Below are 20,153 nucleotides of genomic sequence, written 5' to 3'. Positions count from 1 at the left end.
CGTGGAGTTTTGCCTCCACGTGGAGCCAGCGTCTGACCAGCATGGGCATGGTAAGGGGAGTCCTGGGGCGCAGTCAGGGAGCAGGGGAAGGTTTGGATTGGTTGGGAGTTCTGGGGGTCCTGTCAGGGGGTGGGGAGTGGTTGGATGGGGCATGGGAGTCCCCGGGGATCTATCTGGGGGCAGGGGTGTGGATAAGGGTTGGGGCAGTCAGGAGACGGGGGTAGAGTCCTAGGGGGGCAGTCAGGGTGGGGGGGTCTCAGGAGGGGCAGTCAGGGGACAAGGAGAAGGGGGGCGTTAGGGGTTCTGACTGTGGCAATCGGGGTGGGAAGTGAGAGGGAGTGGATGGGGACGGGGCTAGGGCAGGGATCTCCCCTCTTCTTTGATTGTTGAAATATGGTAACCCTAGGCGAGGTGGGAGCCGGGGGGCGCATGGGGGTTGGCGCCCGCATACATCCACTGCAGCCTGCAGGAGCCCCCGGAGGGGGCCCCGGGCCGCAGCCTGGGCAGGAGGGGCGAGGGGGGGGCAGCTGCTCCCCGCTAGTGGCGGCGCTGCCTTTGCAGGGCTGCTGCCCCCCTGCACCACGCTGGCTCCTCCATGGCTGGAGCTCGCTGCTGCCATAAGCGGAACACTCTGGCTCTCCAGTGCCTCCAGAAGGTGGCTCCTCCCTGCCGAGCAGCTGCAGCAGCCCAAGCCCGGCAAAGCCAGTGAGTGGACTCGGGGCGGGGGCCACCTGGGTGGGGTGGGGAGGGGAGGGCTTGCGGAGGGGCTGTGCACCCTCCAAGGGAGTTCAGGAGGTGGGGAGGGGGGAACCTGGTCTGGGGAGCAGCCCCTGGGCACGGCTGGCATCTGGGGTCTATAAAGACTCGTTGGGATTTGCCCCTCAATGAACCGATGTGCAGGGGGGAGGGGCGCAAGGTGGAAGTTTCGCCTAGGACGCAAAATATCCTTGCACTGGCCCTGCCCCAGGGGGTGCGTGCCCACTGCAAGTCAAGTGCTGCAACTTGATTTTCTTGGTTGGTGTGAGGCAGTTGAAATAGTTTGCAGCCAATTATTTAAGCATAAAACTAACGATGATTTCATTTTTAAATGAACGCAGCTAGTTATAAAATCTGTACTAACATGGTTGTAAATAGGAGTTATTCATAGGGACATAGATGTTCAAGATGGAGACACACTGGATGACCAAGCCAATATATCTATGTGCCAGTGCAGGATTATTGCCAGCTATATATAGATAGATAGATATGTAAAATGGCAGAGATGTGGAACCTCTCCCACTCCACCAATCAGCAGCAAGGATTTGAAGGCTAAAACTACTCTGGAGCCTCATTGGCTGGGGATGGGCAAATAGGAGTAGCTGACCTCTCTACATACCAGAGTCCTGGTTGGCTAGAGATCTGGCAGCACCCAGGAAGCCAGGGGGCTATGCCCCCCACTTTTTAACATATGTTTCTTATGTGGTGTGGGAAAGAGATGATCATACTGCTAATGGCCAAGATGCACTATGAGATCGGATCAGATGCATTCCTAGATATCCACGGAAATCCTGGATAATCATGTAATGAAAACTGCATTAAGTTTACATTTTTTGCTCAGTAGATATCGTATTACTTCTATCTTACAGCCTGTTGATGGTGTTTGTTAGGTTTTCTAAAAATATATATTTTATTTTATTATTTAGAAAACATTAGAAAAAACATCATTTTATATGGTAGCTCATAGACAGGGAAACATTTACCTCCCTTCAAAGTTGTTTGTTATTATTTATTTTGTTGATACCTTTTTCCAAGGAGATTTAAAATTTAGGGTTACAACTGTTAAAATATTCATTACAGATAAACAAGGATGATTCAATTGTGATGTTACAGAATTGCAAGTTACAGTTCAATAATAATAGTGCAGTATTAATAGTGGAGTATACGCAATAAAATTATAAATGCAAGTGACATACAATACATGAAGTGCAAAAATAAAATGAAGACCCAATGTTTAGAACTAAAGTTGTTGTTTTTTTTGTTTGTTCATATTATAATATACCTTAAATATTATAATGTGGCTACATTTTGTATTCCGGTTACTTATGTTACAGCTGTACTCTACAGGATATTTAAGTAATACTTTAATTCCCCTGCCACGTTGGCCTTGGCCCCCGCACACACTTCTATAAAGGTTCTGGCACCCTTGGCTGGTAGGAAATACCACTCCTCCTTGCCACTGCCAGTTCTCCACTGATTAGATTGCCAATCGAGAAGGGACCATGCAGCCTGCAGCCCGGAGTGCATGTTGCCACTGCAAGGATACAGCAAGTTGAGATTTCTCCACTAAAGAATCAGCCATTGTCTCAAGGGAAGGAGGAGCCTTAGTCTGGGACAAAGGAGCCAAGACTGGGGCAGGCAAGATTGTTTTTGATTGATGGAGCTTGAGTTCCTTGTAGGCATCTGGGATTTCTGTATCATACCCACTGACTGTTTTTAGCAATCTCAGTGGGATTCTGTATAGACTAATAAAGGTGTTGGGAGAAAGCTGTGCTTTGGACTGATTCTTGGGTGAATTCCTGCCTCCCCAAAGGCAGAGAAGAGAGCCACCAGGACAAAGAATTAGACTGAAATGGATGTTAAGGGAAAATGAGTTTCACATAGTCTAGCCAAACACCTGCTGACCTAACATATAATCCATAAAAGGCACATACTGGATCTAAAACCGCAGAATGAGGCTCAAAGAGGGCTCCAGTTAGTACTGGAACAAATTAATTAGGAAGGTTGTGGAATCTCCATCATTAGAAGATTTTAAGAGCAGGTTAGACAAACACCTGCTCAGGGGTCGGCAACCTTTCAGAAGCGGTGTGCTGAGTCTTCATTTATTCACTCTAATGTAAGGTATCGTGTGCCAGTAATACATTTTAACTTTTTTAGAAGGTCTCTTTCTATAAGTCTATAATATAACACTAAACTATTGTTGTATGTAAAGTAAATAAGGTTTTTAAAATGTTTAAGAAGCTTCATTTAAAATTAAATTAAAATGCAGACACCCCCCCAGACCGGTGGCCAGGACCCGGGCAGTGTGAGTGCCACTGAAAATCAGCTCGCGTGCCACCTTTGGCATGCGTGCCATAGGTTCCCTACCCCTGGTTTAGCCAATACTTAGTCCTGGCTCAGTGCAAGGGATTGGACTGGATGACCTGTTGAAGTCCCTTCCAGTCCTACATTTCTATGATTTTTTATTAAATAAAGCCAATCTAGATTCTACCATTAAAGTTTTAAAAACTACCAAAGACAACATACATGGATAGTCTTTAGACCCCATATATGTTGCAACCATAACTTCATCCGTGGCCCCCAATTACAACATTGTTGAAGTGTTGTTGGGACCTAAGTGTCCCTACAACTAGTTTGAAACTCAAACATCCAAAGCTTTAACCTGGTTATGCTAGATAGGCCCTAATGCACTACAGCTCTTATCCAAATTATAATCAGAGTAAGGGAAAACCCTTGGTGTAACTAGCATTCCTGACTCTGTTTATAGTTGTAATGTAAACAGAGCCTTCAGTTTAATTCACTTTATGGACCTCCAGTGTAAAGAGTGCATAAGTGAGCAAACAAGCTTCTGTATTCTGGACTAGACTCCAGCAATAAACAGGCATTGCTGGAAACCTTAAATTAAATGAAAATAGCCCAGTGGTATGGTCACAAAGACAAATGTTCTTATAAGGTTGGCACAAGATTAAGAAGAGTGAATCCTGGCCACATTGGACGATGGGAGACACTTAGAGACATAATACTGGGAGGGACTGACTGGAACATCAAGTCCAGCCCCCGCTGTTGCACACAACCCCATCATATAATCCCATTCATAACTTTATCAAGCTCCATTTTAAAACTAGGTAGGTTGTTTGCTCCACTATTATTGTTCCAGAACCTCGCTCCTTCTAATTATGTACTATATCTGACCCAGGGCTTTCCATGGGAAAGGCATGCGCAACAGTACTACCAACATCTTAACTAATCTGCTATTTTCAAATAAGCCTTCTCCATTAAGTGGAGATACATGGAATGTATCAATAACCTCTTTCAATCATCAAGACTTGAGGTGCTGGGGGCCTTGACGTACCCAGGATGCAACATTATCCAAAAGTTACTCCAGTATAGGGGCTGAACTTGTAGTGAGAAGATGAGTTGGAATTAGACTGCTGAAGAGATGAGAGGGTTTGAGGTGAAACAAAGTGAGGGAATAGGATAAAGAGAGAGAATAGTAGAGAAAGGAGGAATAGGAAAATAGGAACAAGAGAGGTGACAGAAAGAACCAAAAATATAATCAGGTCTTTTCTCTGTCTTCCTAGGCATTTGTACAGTGTGTAGCATAATAAAGCCATTATTCTGACTAGGGCTTTTGGGAGCTGCCATAATATAATCTACTTAATATTTAAAAGGAACCAGAATGAGAGGATAGAAAAGGGAAGAAGGTGAAAGTAGTACAGGAATGAAAAGGAGAAGATGATACAGGAGGAGAGGGAAAGGGAACAAGAAAGAAATGGCTTGCTATAGCAGTAACTCCTCCTGTCACGCAATATTTCATAGGCAAGAATTACTTGAAATGTGATAAAAGAGGTAACGCTGTTGCATTCTTTGTTGTTGTCCCCAATGTTAATGTTACTTTTGTATAAACACACTACAATATCTAGACCAAATACAGCAGCTTTGAGGGACACTGTAGACTGACTCGCCCCAGTTGTTTTTGCCTACAATACTTTTTAAAATGCCCATACATCTTCTTTAACTGCTCTGTTGATCTTGGGAGTGAGAGAAAACTATCAACTCAGGACATCAAGGGCTAAAATGCTAGATGGGGGAAATCCAAACTTCTCTGCTGGGAAATTTAGCAACAACAAATTCAGGGAATGACCAATCAATTCTATGTATATCAAAGTTATAGTTAGGTTCAACCTATGTGTCCATATACTGAAGGTTCACAGACTGACTATATCTAAGAATATAGATATATTTATGACACTGCAGCAATTCTACTGCACTGACGGCCTTCTGCACCCAGGTGTAGTGGGAGGGAAGAGAAGTAACTCAGCTATTCACTGAGGTATCTGTCCACTAGCCAGATACATCTTTTAAAATAAGTGACTACATTTTGTTATCTTTATTTTCTGAACTTTTAAGAGAATTTTTACTTGGTTCTTATCACAGTAGGTGAGTGACGTTCTGCCAATAATAATGATGAGTCATCAGGCTTGTTACCTATGCTGTCTAGCTCTTGCACAACAGTATAAAAGATCTCTTACATTACCTTCAAAGCACTTTGCAAACACCAGTTAGGAAAGGTATTAAATAATAATTGATATTGTCTTTATTAGCATATTTATTCAATTATGTCTGCCATTACTGCTTGTTCTATTATTCTTACATAAAGTCCCTCAAAGAAAACACACTTTCCACTGATAATATGTCCAGCATAACCCAAAGTGCAAATAATAGAAATATTGCAAATTAGGAGAGCCATCTATTGGCAACTAGGTGAAACCTTTTAAACTCATTAAGGGCCAAATCTTATCGCCTAACTCATGCAAGTACTTCCATTCAAGTCGGTGGACTACACATGAGCAAAGTAAACTGGATAATAAGGATCTTTGAATGTTTAATGTTCCCATTACATCCCTCAGCTCTATCTTGCTCCTTTTAAAGGTAGTTATATTAATAGGCACAAGAAGGTAAGTGATTCAGCAAGTCAGCGACAGAGCTGGGAACAGAACCTAGGCTTCCTGCCTCCCTGTCCCTTGCAGTAACTATTAGGCTCACACAAGCACTGAAGATCAAGACGTTTAGATGGTGAAGGGTGTTCTTTACCTCTCTGACCTTTCTCCCATCAATACAATAAGTCAGGGCCACTCATTAGTTCTGAATATCAAAGAAAATCATGCTAAGAAAGTTGTGGTGCAAAGCAAGCATCTTTCTAAATCAATGGTTCCCAACCTGTGAGGCCCACAAGGGGATCATGATTCCTCTCTGAAGCAGGTACAGTGGTTCCAGTTCCATCTCATCTCAGATGCCACTAAGGTGATGAAAAAACAGAGCGGGACTCTGAGCTCCTACTCTGGTCCCCATGAGACTAGGAGAAGTTGTTGACGCTAGAGCAGTGGGGCTGGAGTAACTGCTAGACTCCTGCCCCTACTGCAGAAGCTCTCCTTTGGAGTGGCGGGAAGAAAGTCTGAAACCAAAACTGCATTGGCCTCGTCTGCAGCCTATGTAAGGCTAGTGAAGTATAGAGCATCTCCCTTAACTTTTAATCTTGTATTTGTCACAAGTTTACTATGACTTGTTCTTGCCTGCTAATATAAAAAAAAAGCAATATACACTTAAATTATGTTGTGTATCAACAGATTTTAAATATTTACTTGCTGGTATTGCATAATTTAGCACTATTGGAGCTGGGAAGTCGTTTGTATGGAAGTTCATGCTATTACAATGCTAAAAGTATAAACTCCCTCTGTGACTTTTGTGGGAAGTTTGCTATATGCAAGACGTTTTCTCCAATCTCTCTCCTACAGAAAGGCTCTCAACCTTTCCAGACTACTGAACCCCTTTCAGGAGTTTGATTTTTCCTGTGTATCCCCAACTTTCACCTCACTTTAAAACTACTTGCTTACAAAATGAGACATAAAAATACAAGTGTCGCAGCACATTATTACTGACAAATTGCTTACTTTCTCATGTTTACCATATAATTATAAAATAAATCAATTGGAATATAAATATTGTACTTACATTTCAGTGTATCATAAATAGAGCAGTATAAACAAGACATTGTCTCTATGAAATTTTAGTTTGTACTGATTTCACCTGTTGTAAAGTACCCCTGGTTGAGAATCACTGATTTAGTGTATGTGAAGCAACTAATTCCACGTATTTTGTTATTTATGGTTGCCTTGTGTAATTATTTTGTAATCAAAGCCTTGTTTTGCATCTGACAGATGCACAAAGCAGAAAATAAATATTTTCATTCTCTTAACCTGGGTGACCTAGAGATTAATAGTGTATATCCAGATGGCATATTGTGTGTCCTATCAAATTAAGACACAGTTATTAGATTTCATTGTAGGGAGATGCAGGCAACTAATGTCAGGCAAGGGAATAGTCATTTTATTTGATACATTGAACTACTCTTTGTTCTTAAGTTGGTAAATTCTGGCCACCCTAGCTGCTCTGAACTCCGTATGAAAGACCATACACTAACAGACAAGTACTCTAATCTGTCTTTGTATCCGAAAATAAAAATAAATATTAAACTCTAAAAACATATTTTCAAATTAGGTTATAAACCATTAAGGGCAGGGATCTTGTTTTCCTCTCTTTGTACAGCGCCTACCACAGTGGACCCTCACTCCTGATTGGGCCTTTGACAGCTTAGTTCAACAGCAAACAACAATATATAAGACTACAATCCTGTTTTGATTATTTAAACATTTTATCATCTTTTTCTGGCAGACAAACACATGCAGTATAAATTACTTCCAGTCCTTCCTTGTCTCTTTCTTGAGCTAAAAAAGGACAATAAAGAATTGTATGCTGCAGGTGCAACAGTAAAATAGAAGCTAGCTCTTTTATAACATTTTTAATCAGTTTCTCTCAAAGCTCCTTTGCTATCATTATCCCCATTTTACCGATAGAGAAACTGAGGCAGAGAAAGGCAGTGACTTGCCCTACCAACCTGCATGGTCAGTGGTAGGCAGGAATGGAACCCAGGACACCTGCATTCGCTCTCCACGGGGTGTATGGTACTTAAATGCTTCATGTGATGCAACATTTCTCTTGTGTGATTGTAACAAGTGTGTGTCTAGAGAGAACTTGGGGATCTTTTGCTCTAAAACAGCTCCAATAACATGAGACAAGTAAAATATCTATGGAGTATATTAGCACTGAGTCGCATTTCCCTATGTAGGTAACCTGATATGGTCGTATGTTTGTAAGGAGATCTGACATTTCATAGAATCATAGAAATTTAGGACTGGAAGGGACATCAATAAGTCATCTAGTCCATTCCTCTGCACTGAGACAGGACTAAGTATTATCTAGACCATCCCTGTCTAACTTTTCTTTAAAAACCTCCAATGACACAGATTCCACTGCCTCCATAGGTAATCTGTTCGAGTTCTTAATTACTCTTATAGTCATAACCTTTTTCCTAATGTCTAACCCAGGGGTTGGCAACCTTTTAAAGAAGAAGAACCATTTTTTAATTTTTATCTTTGACCAAAATATTTTGAGAGACGCATCACATGCAAAGTGTTGGGGTGCAGGAGGGGGTGAGGGGTGTGGGCTCTGGGAGGGAGTTTGGTGCAGGAGGGGGTTCTGACCTGGGGTAGGGGGGTTGGGCTACGGGAGGGGGTGCAAGGTACAGGCTCTGGAAGGGAGGTGCTTACCACAGGTGGCTCCCAGCCGGCGGCGCAGCAGGGCTCAGACAGGCTGCTTGCCTGCGCTGGTCCCACGTCGCTCCCAGAAGCAGTTGGCTGCTGGCATGTCTTTGCACACTGGTGCCTGGAGCTGCCCCTGTGTGCATTCACCTTATAGTAGTTTTGTCTAGGCTGTATTTCTTTAGTTTGTTTATGAGAAGATCATGAGACTTCATCAAAAGCCTTACTGAAGTCGAGCTATATCACATCTACTGCTTCTCCCCATCCACAAGGCTTGTTACCTGTCAAAGAAGGATATTAGATTTGTTTGACATGATTTGTTCTTGACAAATCCATATTGATTTATCTTATTTTCTTCTAGGTGCTTACAAATTGATTGTTGATTATAGACCAGTCAGTTTAACTTCAGTATCCGGAAAGATAATGGAGCAAATAATTTCCTGGGTTGTCCTTATTCCTTTTTTTGTAGATAGGTTCTATATTTGTCCTTTCCCAGATCTCTCCCATCCTCCACTAGTTCTCATAGATAACGCTTATGGCTCAAAGATCTCTTCAGACAGTTCCTTAAGTATTCTAGGATGTATTTCATGAGGCCTTGCTGAGCTTAGGACATCTAACATCTAAGTAATTCTTAATTTGTTCTTTCGCTATTTTATCCTCAGATTCTACCCCATTTACATGGATGTTCACTATGTTAGTTGTCCAATCACTGCTAACTTTGATGGTGAAAACCGAAACCAAAAGGCATTTAACACATTGCTGCATTTTCTGTTATTATCTTTCCCTCCTCATTGAGTAATCAGTCTACATTGTACTTGGTCTTCCTCTTGCTTCCAATGTATTTGTAAAATGTTTTCTTACTACCCTTTAAGTCCCTGGCTAGTTTCGTCTCCAATTTTTGCCTTGACATTTCTAATTTTGTCCCTGAAGGTGCACGCGCGTGCGTGCGTTTAAATATATATATTCATCCATTGTAATTCAACCTCATTTCCACTTTTTGTATGACTCTTCCTTGAGTTTCAGGTCACTGAAGATTTCCACTTCCTATCTTTCATCCAATAGAAGGGAGTAGCGCAAAGAAAGGGCATAGAATGTATTCTTTATGCACTCAAACCTGCCACTAGTGGAATGGGAACATAAGAATGCAGGAACCTATTGCTTATATAGTATCTTTAGAACAATTGCCAATCCCATAAATTCAAAAATCATGAGTCAGATGCCCAAAAATAATGAAATTGGGCCAAAAATTGCAAACTATTTTCAAAATATTATATTGTTTATTGTCCTGTCTTTAGATTTTTTTGAACTTCCTCTGCACCCCCTCACTCTCCTCTGCTCATGTGTATTACAAATACAGTGTCGCCTCATCTCCCAAACTTTACAGAGTAAGGTGATTTTTGGCCCCTGCTACAGGAGCTCTTACTAGAAGACTCAATTGAGATCAATTTTTTTTTCCAATTGAGATCAAATGACAAAGATTTGTGTTAAAATGCCACCTGATGGTGCAGAGCTTCCAGCTTCTCCCCAGAGCCCAAAATGTTTACTAATTCTGTGTTCCACTGCCTAGCCCAGCAATTAATTCTGCCCCACTATTCATCTGCACCTCACCCCATGGCACATCTCTACTCCTTCTGCAATTGTGAGGGCTTTTCACCCCTGCTTCCAGGATTGGGATGGCAGCTGCAGCAGGGGCCTATTCTCTCCCAGACTTGATGTTGCACTGGTGGAAAGGGAAAACTGACTGACCCATTTTTCAGAGGGGAAAAAAAAGCAGAACTACCTTGAACTGCTGGAAAATTTCTGCTTCCTCTTCCCTTGCTGTGAAAATGTTATGAGCTGCTCCCTCTCCCCACCCACATCTCTTCTCCCAGGGCGGGGGCACCAGTACTATCTTCCCCTGCAGCAGTTCTGATTGGAAGGCAGTGGTGCCTAGTGGATAGGACACTAGACTTGGACTCAGGAATCCTACAGTCAAGTCTTGGCTTTGACATGAGCCTGCTGGGTAACCTTAAGCATGTCGTTTCACCATCAGGTGCTTGGGTTTCCCATGTATAAAATGGGGGGAAATGCTACTTACCTCCTTTGTAAAGAACTTTGAGCGCTTTCTGATGAATATGCAAGAGCTGGGTATTATTATGATTGGCTGCTCCTCCACAGGAGGCAGGTACATAGGGAAAGCAGCCAATCAGAGGAGATATTCCCCCTGGCCAGTGATGAAAATCAAACTTCTGGAGTATCAGAGGGGTAACCATGTTAGTCTGGATCTGTAAAAGCAGCAAAAAGTCCTGTGGCACCTTATAGACTAACAGACGTTTTGGAGCATGAGCTTTCATGGGCGAATACCCACTTAGTCGGATGCATGTGACTCAAGCTTCTGGAGTTATTGCTAGCCTGCCTCCAGCAAGGCATTATTGGCGATTACACCCGACTGCTCTGGTGCATTTATCAAGCAAATGACCCGTCCTCGCCCCCAGGAGCTGCCAGTCTGTTCACAGGAGGGCGGGGCTGCAGGCGCAGCGCAAGGACCGCCCCCGTTTTCAGCGGCACGTGCGTTTCCACTGTCACGCCCGCCCTCAGCGCCTCCTCGCCTTCGCCTGCGGGGCTTCGGCTGCCAGGCTTGGTCTCTGCCGTAAAAATGCTGTAACCGCGGCCAACCACGAGGCCGGGGGGGCCACACACGACAACCCCAGGGGTGGTCCCCAGAGAATATGGCTCCCGGCATACCGCGCGCACGCGCCGTTTCTCCCCGCCGCGAGCAGTGCATGTTGGGACTTGTAGTCTCTGGCGTGTCCAGCGCGGCTGCAGGCGTCCCGTGACCGGAGGCCGGAAGTGGAGGCTCTGGAGCGCTAACGGCTCCCGTTTTTCCTCCTGAGCTGTACGGCGGCCGCGAGGGGCCAGCCAGCGCGCGGTGCTGGAGTGAGCGGGCCGAGCGGGGGGGCTGCGGCTCCGTGCGGGGTGAGCGGCTCCCCTTTCCCGTCCGTCAGCGGGGGCGGAGGGAGCGTCTGCGGGCCCCATGGGGTCGGGGCAGCGGGAGAGGGTGGAGCCCGCGCCTCTCGGGGGACGGGTACAGCCAGCGCCCCGGGCGGGAGGGGGAGTGGTTCCTGGGGGAGCCCTTTCCAGCGGGGCGTGTCTGTGGTGGGGGAGCTCCTAATCCCCTCCCCCGAGCTGCGGGGCGAGCTCCTCTGTGACCCCTTGCGGGTCTCAGGTGGGGTGTCCCCAGGAAACTCCCGAGGGTCTCGCCAGGGTGACCTCACGACAGGGCATGAGCCCGTCCTGGGTGCCGTGGGGTGGCTGGCTGGGCGCCCCATGGTGCATGTCTCGGTGCCGTGGGGAGGGCGGCGTTGGTTCCCGCAGTGAATGGGGGAGAGGGATGCTTAGTGCGAGGTATGTGTCTTCCTGTCTGATTCAGTTTTGGGGCATGGGGAGCAGGTTAAGATCATAATTAACCTGCTTTTCCATCTAGGGAAACAATCCTCCCCAAAGGGAAGGAAGCAAAGAGACTGCCCTGGGTGAGGTGGTATTTGGGGGTGGTTTAATTATGCCAGCAGGAGAGCGCTTTACCACCAGCATAGAGCGGCTACACAGGAGACCTTACAGCGGTGCAACTGTGCTGCATTAAGGTCTGTAGTTTAGACATTCTACAAGGGCTGCAAACTTTGTGCTCTTTAAATAAGAGCTTAAATTCTGTAGTAGTTGATGGCTTAGGCCTCACCAGAGAGCTGCTCACTTGCTGTTGATGAGTGAGCAAGCAAAGTTTTCAGTACCTTCAAGGGTTTTAAAAGAAGGAAGTCAGTACGTGTACTTTGATATTTCATTATTGTACTCTTCATCCATCTCTTTCTCTTATCCATGCTTTATCATTCAAAGCAAGCATCTGTAAACTTTGTTCATAAAGTGCATGTGTATCTATGATGTCTCCTAAATACCTAGCCAGTTATATATTTTGTAGTACAAAATAAAGTTGTGAATAGCTCTTTATGCTTAAGAGGATACAAAAGTGCAGTGTGACACCCTTACTGCTTTCAACAATCCGATACTTACATTCAAGAGCCTTTAGAACAAACAAATCCCAGAAGAATCAGTATCTCTCTTCTCTCCATGAAGTTACTAACAAGGGTAGTTTGCAGAACTAGCACTAATTTCTGCCAATTTAAGTACCAAGGGATAATCTGAAACAGTTCCTAAAGGTCTGCCTGTCAAAAGCTTTTACTCAGCATTAAATCCTGAATGGGCAAAATGTTCTATCTTTGTCTGACATAAAAGCTTGTTCTTTTCACCTGCCCTTCAAGGATACTGTTTTGAAATACCCTTTACATTTATCAGAGTGTAATTTATTGACTGTCTGAATGTGTGGTTTTTGTTAGAAAAGTGACTGTAAAAATCATATCTTGGCATTCCATATTTGGTCTCTGTCAATGACTACCATATGAATTTTGCACACTGTCATTACTGCAAGTGCAATCTCTTTTCTGAAAAACAAACTGGGTTCTTTTTTCTTCTCATATCACCAATAATAAAGATCCTGGAATCCAGAATTTTGTTCTACTTAGCATGGGCAAGAAAATGCTCCTGAACCAAGTATTTTAAAGTAAATGTATTTCTGGTGAAAGGTGCCAGCTTGACAACTATAGAAACTGAAGTCCTCTATTTATTGGCAAAGCATATGCAATTTGGGCAGTTGTATTGGTCAATAGCAACCTTTCCTGTTAAGTGGCACTGATGGACAGACTACCAAGGGAGTTCTGTTCAGTTCTCTCAGACCTCTTAGGAGAAGAAAAAAAATCAGGTGAGGGTAGTATGCAGCTTTTATGTATTATAAAAAAAGGGGCATTTGAAAGCTGAATCAATTTGTGCTGCAGCTTCTAACATGTTAATAAGTATGCACTGCATTTTTCATTGTTTGATTATTCCAGGAATCAGTTTCCCTTTCTTGACAACTTGTAAGTAGCTTTTTAAAACGTTAAGTGAATTAGTTTGCAAGGTAATTGCTGCTCCCACCATTTTATGTATTCGGTCTAGTTATGTTGCCAAAATGATCACATTCTAGCAACATGACTAGACCGAATACATAAAAAATATGTATGAAAAACCTTTTTCTCTTTTGTATAAAACAAGATAAAAGTAGAAAGGAAACTACAATTAGCCTGTACATGTGATTAGAAGTGATGTAAAGTACACTATAAAAGATCTCTAGAAAATATTGATAGAATAAATACTGTTGCAAAATATATTTAATTTTAAAATCTTCTATAACAAATTGTTTCTATACAAAATAGTCTCAGTTCTGTTGTACATAAACCTGTTTTCAGTAACTGGTTTCTACCTTTTCCTCCACAAGCTCAACACCTTCCTCTTTGTCTTTCATCCCACCTCTCTCCCTACACCACCTCCTCATCAACACACACACATACACTCTCTCTCTCTCTCTCTGCCTGCACTGGAAAGGTCTTGTTTATCTGAAACCAACACTGCAGTGTCTTTTTTTAAAAAGAAGAGGCAGGGTATTATTTTTATGTGCTCAGAATCCTAGATGTGAGCAAAATAAACTTCTAAAACTCTCTTGTATAGGGATTCAAGCATTCTATTCTAACTACAAATTGAAACTTGAGTGTGCGGTCACATACACTAGTGTGGTCTATGTGGTCTAAATCAGTGTGTGGAATAGAGAGCCGATGGAGGACATATTTTATTTAGCTTTGTACAGTAGTTTTATTGTATATTTGGAATTAAATGCTTTTATTACATATTCCTAGAACATGTGATTGTTTTTCAGTTCCTGGATGTGGAGGATTCTGAAAGTTTATTGTTTCTGGTCATATTAGGTTTAAGTACCTAAGCATGCTGGTGATACTATACAATGTATACTCTATGCCCATAGTTATGTTTATTTTTTGTTTTTGCAGTAACAAATTCATGTCTTGCAAGACAGTGATGGCTTTTTCTCTAGAATTTGAATATGGAGGCCACAGGGACAGATGAAGTGGAAAAGCTAAAATCCAAGTTTATGTCTGCATGGCACAACATGAAATACAGTAAGTGAAACAGTGGATAAAATCCGGACTCCATTGAAGTAAATAGTTTTGCCATTGACTTGGGGGCGGGGTGGAGGGGCAAGATTTTGCACAGTAAGTGTACTTATATAAGTGTATTAATCAAAAATGTAACTTGGACTTTGAAACCAATTTGTACTTCAACAATAAACTAAACTATTTGGGAAAACAAACTAATTTAGATGTTCTCCTTCAATTTAAATATTTTAAGGATTTGTTTTTTCAATGACTGACTTAGATCAGAAAAACAGATGGGCATTAAGCACAGATGATGTGAGAGTTTTGCATAGGATCTTAAACAGAGAAGTTGTAAAATCAGGCTATGTCTAAGACCACAGCAGCACAGCTGTAGCTATGTCGCTGTAGTGCTTGTAGTGTAGACGCTTCTTACATCGATAGAAGGGGCTTTTCTGTTAGTGTAATTAATCCACCTGTCCAAGAGGTGGTAGCTAGGTTGACGGAAATTGTATCTACACTGTAGGATTAGGTCAACATAGCCATAAGACTCAGGGCAGGAAATTTTTCACATACCTGAGTGACAGAGGTAGGTCTATCTAATTTTTAGGTGTAGACCAGACCTCAGTATGAGCAGTTCTCACTGGTAGCGTATTTTGATAAACTTAAGACTCTGGGTCAAATCCTGTCTCCATCAAAGTCAATGGGGTATGGATTTCACCCTTTGTCTCTTATCTTTCAAAACAGTTCAGAAGTAGGCAAATCTCAAAACTTGGTAATGAGGAATTAGTTAGCTTTTTTAACCCTCATCCTCCCAACCCTAAATCAGCCTTTATCTTAATCTTCCCATTTCCACTCAAGGCCTGAGGTGAAAATTCACATCTTAAGTCAGTGGGAGTTATTTTTGTGTGAAGACTGCAGGATTTGGGCCTAAATATGTTTGTGGGGGTGGGGAGTTGGTGCGATGTTTGCTAATATTAAATATTCAAATCAGGACGTGCAACAGTTAAGATTAAACATGCAACCTTAATTCTACCCTTTGTGGCTATATGTTACGCTATTGTTTCTCAATGAAATATGTAAGTGTTGAAGTTCTGACAGCAACATTAACTCACCCATTTTGCGCATATATATATATATATATATATATATATTCCTGTTTTTTCTCAAATATGCATTTTAATCTTGTGACTAAATGTATACAGTAAAACTTGCAGAATATGCAGTGTGGCTGTTTTAGTATTGCTGTTGGAAGCTTAACTTGAGTATTTTTTAAAAAATCACAAAATTAAAGTGTATAGTAATGAGTTCATGCAAAAAGGCAGAGTTAACAAGTTCAAACTTAACTTTTGTATTTCATGACTTCATTGCTTACCTATGCAATTTTCAGGTTGCATAACATCTTATGTGGGTGATACTGTATTTACAAAGGCTAAGTTATTTTAAGCTTGTTGACCATAAATCCATTGTGTCTTAAAACGTAGTACCTGTTTGTATTATTCAATCTGTAAAATAATTCCAATTCAATGTGGTGTTTCCATGTTCTTACTAACTTGTGTGACTTTTTGTATAATCAAAATGCTTTTGGAAGTGTTTTGAAATATTTCAGCCACAAGCTTTTGTTTGCTTTCTATCTCTTTTAGGTTGGGTATTGAAAACAAAAACTTACTTTAGCAGAAATTCTGCTGTCTTCTTGCTGGGAAAATGTTACCATTTCAAGTCTGATGGTAAGTGTAAAGGATTTAATTAGTTCTGATCCCATTTTGGCACTGCTCTGTGAAGTCGTAATCTACCAAAACCTTTATTAATAGAGAATTAAAGTTCACAATTTAAATATGGAAAAGTTAGAATATTCTCAGTTAAGTTTCCAATACCAGTCTTAATACCTGCCCCATCCCACTGTTCGCACATAGGCCAGAGAACCTAGCCATTGGCAAATCAGACTTCATCCTTTGTGTGCATAAATTTTATAACCTATGCTTGAGTTTACTCATCTGTCACATGGATACTGAGGCTTAATCAAAGGTACTGCATAAACTCAGCCTTGTTCAGGAGAATGAAATGGTAATACCAGCGTCAAAGTAACATCTTCCTTGATGATTTCGTAGTCTCTTAACTCTTCCCTGTGCAAATTTGCCCTCTTATGGGAACCGTTTTCCCAGCATGCCTTTCTTGGTTTGGCCACTTATATTTAGCAGGACCAAGCAGCTGCAGCCCTAAAATGACCGTTTCAGTTGACAGCTGCTGCCTGAATCATTCTTTGTTTCAGCTGCTACATACCTTTTATTTTTCTCCTCAGCTTTCCCTACTTGTTGCTGAGGAGATACTGTAGTCTCCTAAGAAATTCCTGTTTTTAATAGTATAATTTTATTTTAATTAACAAAAGCCATGTCAGTTAATTTCAAAGCTGTAACTTGTGTTATGTTTGTCTTGCAGAACCCAGTGAACTCTCTCCAGATGGATCCTGCTTGGATATAGTTGACAAAGTCATTTCTGGAAACGTAGAAGAGTTTCGTAAAGATTTTATTTCTAGAATATGGTTGACTTACAGAGAGGATTTTCCTCAGATAAAAGAATCTGCTTTGACAACAGACTGTGGTTGGGGTTGTACACTGAGAACTGGCCAGATGCTGCTGGCTCAAGGGCTTGTGCTTCATTTTCTTGGTAGAGGTAAGAATGAAGAGTAGATCATTTTTGGTTTTGTCAGGAGGTAGGACCAAGCATCAGGATGCAGGTGGCCCTTTGTTAGTGATGAGGAACATGTGTCAGCCTCTGCATATGCATCCGCTAAACTTAGCTAGCTGAAGTGTTTGCTTGCTTTTGTCCGACTGCTTTTTAAGAATATAGGAATTTCTTTACTGGATTAGACTAATGGTCTGTCTAGTCCAGGAACCAGTTTCTGATGATGGTGAATATTAGCTGCTTCAAAGGAAGCTGCAGGAAACCCTGTAGAAGTTAATTTTTGTTGTGGACAAAACTTCTTCCTAACTCTTATTATCCAGAGGTTAGCTTACGGCTGAAGTATAAGAGTTTATGTCCATTTCAAAACTCCTAACTAAAAAATAAAACAAAACACGCACCTTTACTTCAGTAACTGCATCTTCTTGTTATCCATGTAAATGTTCAATCCTTTTTAGAGGTTCTTGACCTCAGTGATATCTTGTGGTAATGAGTTCCACTGCCTAATTGTGGGCTATGTGCAGAAAGTATTTCCTTCAGATTTAAATTTGTTATCTTTCAATTTTCTTTAATTCTTGTACGAGAGAGGGTTAACAGAAGTTTCTGCACGATTCACTATTTTTTTTTCCCCCTCGTGGGGCTTGAAAAAGTTATTTTTCTGCTTCCCTTTGTGTTTTCTTATCTTAACCTTGTTCTTTCACGATATACTGTCTAACAGCCGCAGTCTCCTTTGGGGAAAAAAGATTGCTTTCTGGGGTTGAGCATATTACCTCTCGTGCTCTCCCCAGTCTTTTCAAACCCAAGAGGCGATAGACGGGAAATACAAAGCTGTTTCCTGCATGGTAGTTTGTTTCTGGACTACTAGGTCTGCAAGCCAGCCACCTTCTCAGTATTTCATCCTCTTTACTTCCTTTCCTTCTATAATATATGTATCCATTCCCTGTTGATCAATTCCTGTGCTGGGTTGGCTGCCCCCATTGTCAAAGACCTTTCAACTCTGTCAGTTCCAAACTCTGGTTTGTTGCAAGGGAGTGTGTTGTTTTGTTTACTGCGCCATGAGGCCTATGAGGGCTGTATTTATAACTAACATACAAAACATAGATTCTGAAGGTCCAGCTCAGTAATATTTTGCAAATATTATGCAAGTCAAGAACCAAAATCTTGCATGGTTCTTATAAAGCCCTAAAACCATCACACCAGAAAATGCAATTTTGACTATTCTTCAGTGATCCAGTAGCAAAACTGATCTGTGGAGTTGACATATCTAGCATTCTTTTTGTTGTAAGCACTTTGTCTGCTCATAAAATATTATTTTGTTCCATTTGCCCTCAACATCCAAACATATGAAATTATTGTGTTTGGAGATGGCTTATCCCCTGATCCTACCTCAGTTTCCCCGTAAATACAGCTTTTGTTGCACATAAATCTTTTATTTAATTTTTTTTAAAACCCTGCACAATCTGGATAGAACACTAAACATGAATATGCAGGTGAGGCTGTAGGAGTGGCCCAGTTTAATATTACCAAAACAAAAGGACCTTGACTAGTCTTAATCTAAAGTGTATTTTTTAAAAACTGCACTTAAAAATAATTCTTGTACTATCCATGTATCCTCACTTGTGAGTCATGTGCTGCACTACTTTGGAGCTACCAAGCTCCCACATTTCTGTGGGAGCCCCTCTGTATAGGGAAAAGAGACCTGTCTGGGCTACATGAAAGTCTTCTGTCATCATCCTGCCCTCAAGGGATAGTAAATCTTCTTTAGAAAAGCTTTTGGTGAAATTGGGGTAACTGAAATATGTTGTATTTTACATCTTCATATGAAATCTTTCATTGGTTGTAGATCCTTTTCTAGAGATTTTTTAATAGTATTTTCTTTTAACAAAAAAACCCTCACCTAAATGCCACTAATAGGCCTGGTCTACACTGGGGGGGGGGGGTCGAACTAGGGTACGCAAGTTCAGCTACGCGAATAGCGTAGCTGAACTCGAAGTACCCTAGTTCGACTGACTTACCCGTCCAGACGCGGCGGGGTTGAACTCCGCGGCTCCAAGGTCGACTCTGCCACCGCCGTTCGCGGTGGTGGAGTTCCGGAGTCGACCGGAGCGCACGGGGAGTTCGAACTATCGCGTCTTGATTAGACGCGATAGTTCGAACTCCGAGAAGTCGAACTCACCGCATCGACCCGGACGGTGAGTATAGACCTACCCATAGTTAAAATGCTCATCTTTCCACAGCTACACGAAATGCTCCAAATACCGCAGAATGATGTTGTCAATAAGTTTCTATTTTTAATTTTTATGTTTTAGAAGGTTTTACATTTAATTTTGTGGTATGTACACAAACGTGGCAGCTTGAGATGTCAAGGTTCAGGAACAGCTACATCCATTTAATTGTTCTGTTACATTTACATTTGTATCTTCCTTGATTTCTGAATCTTTCTATGAAGGGCTTAATATGAGGCCAGAGTTCAGTAAATCACTTCCTATGACTGAAATCTGTTTCTCTTATACATATTAAAGTAGATGGTGTCAAACTGTGATCCATAGTACACTTGTTAGTGCCACAAGGATGGCAGTTCACAGGGTCTTGTGTCTTCTCATTTCCAGTTGTTTTTACAGGCTTCTTGGCTCTTTATTGGAAAGAAGAGACTGGAGGTCTGTAAAAGCATCTACAAGCAAGGAAGAGGATCAGCCAAGTTGACTGCCTCTACCAGTACCAATGCTACTACCAGCCTTATTCCAGCAACTGCCCTTTTAACAGTGCTTCTTCTCTTGATGCTTCCCAGCTCCAGAATGCCCCTCCTATTTGTCACCTCCCAAAAAGCTGTACATCCACAGACCTGCTTTCTGAGCTAACAGTGACAACCCAGACCTCATACACACCTGTACCACCATTTATAGTCCCTTCAATGGCTTCTTCAGTTTTCCTCTGCCCACAATCTATTTCAGTGTTTCTCAAACTGGGGTCGCCGCTTGTGTAGGGAAAACCCCTGGCGGGCCGGACTGGTTTGTTTACCTGCCCCATCCGCAGGTCCGGCCAATCGCGGCTCCCA

General features: G+C 42.1%; 1 protein-coding gene across 14 annotated transcripts in view; it reads left to right on the top strand.

The window, feature by feature from the left end:
- Positions 1-11,182: 11,182 nt before the first annotated feature.
- Positions 11,183-20,153, top strand: part of ATG4C (autophagy related 4C cysteine peptidase) — a 62,326-nt gene continuing 53,355 nt past the window's right edge. For 11 of the 14 annotated variants that reach the window (XR_005583547.1, XR_005583545.1, XR_005583544.1 and 8 more), the window contains exons 1-4: positions 11,188-11,369; positions 14,318-14,446; positions 16,063-16,146; positions 16,856-17,089. Coding sequence is in view for 7 of the 14 variants with exons in the window: in XM_039483934.1 (XP_039339868.1) it covers positions 14,371-14,446; positions 16,063-16,146; positions 16,856-17,089 (394 nt within the window). In the remaining 7 variants the exon portion in view is untranslated. Of the gene's footprint in view, positions 11,370-14,317; positions 14,447-16,062; positions 16,147-16,855; positions 17,090-20,153 lie in introns of all 14 variants that reach the window. The other 3 variants (XM_039483932.1, XM_039483929.1, XM_039483933.1) reach the window with 3 other exon arrangements.

This window comes from Mauremys reevesii, linkage group 8 (assembly GCF_016161935.1).
Source record: "Mauremys reevesii isolate NIE-2019 linkage group 8, ASM1616193v1, whole genome shotgun sequence".
NCBI classification, from domain to species: Eukaryota; Metazoa; Chordata; order Testudines; family Geoemydidae; genus Mauremys; species Mauremys reevesii.
This window is presented reverse-complemented; position numbering and strand designations above follow the sequence as displayed.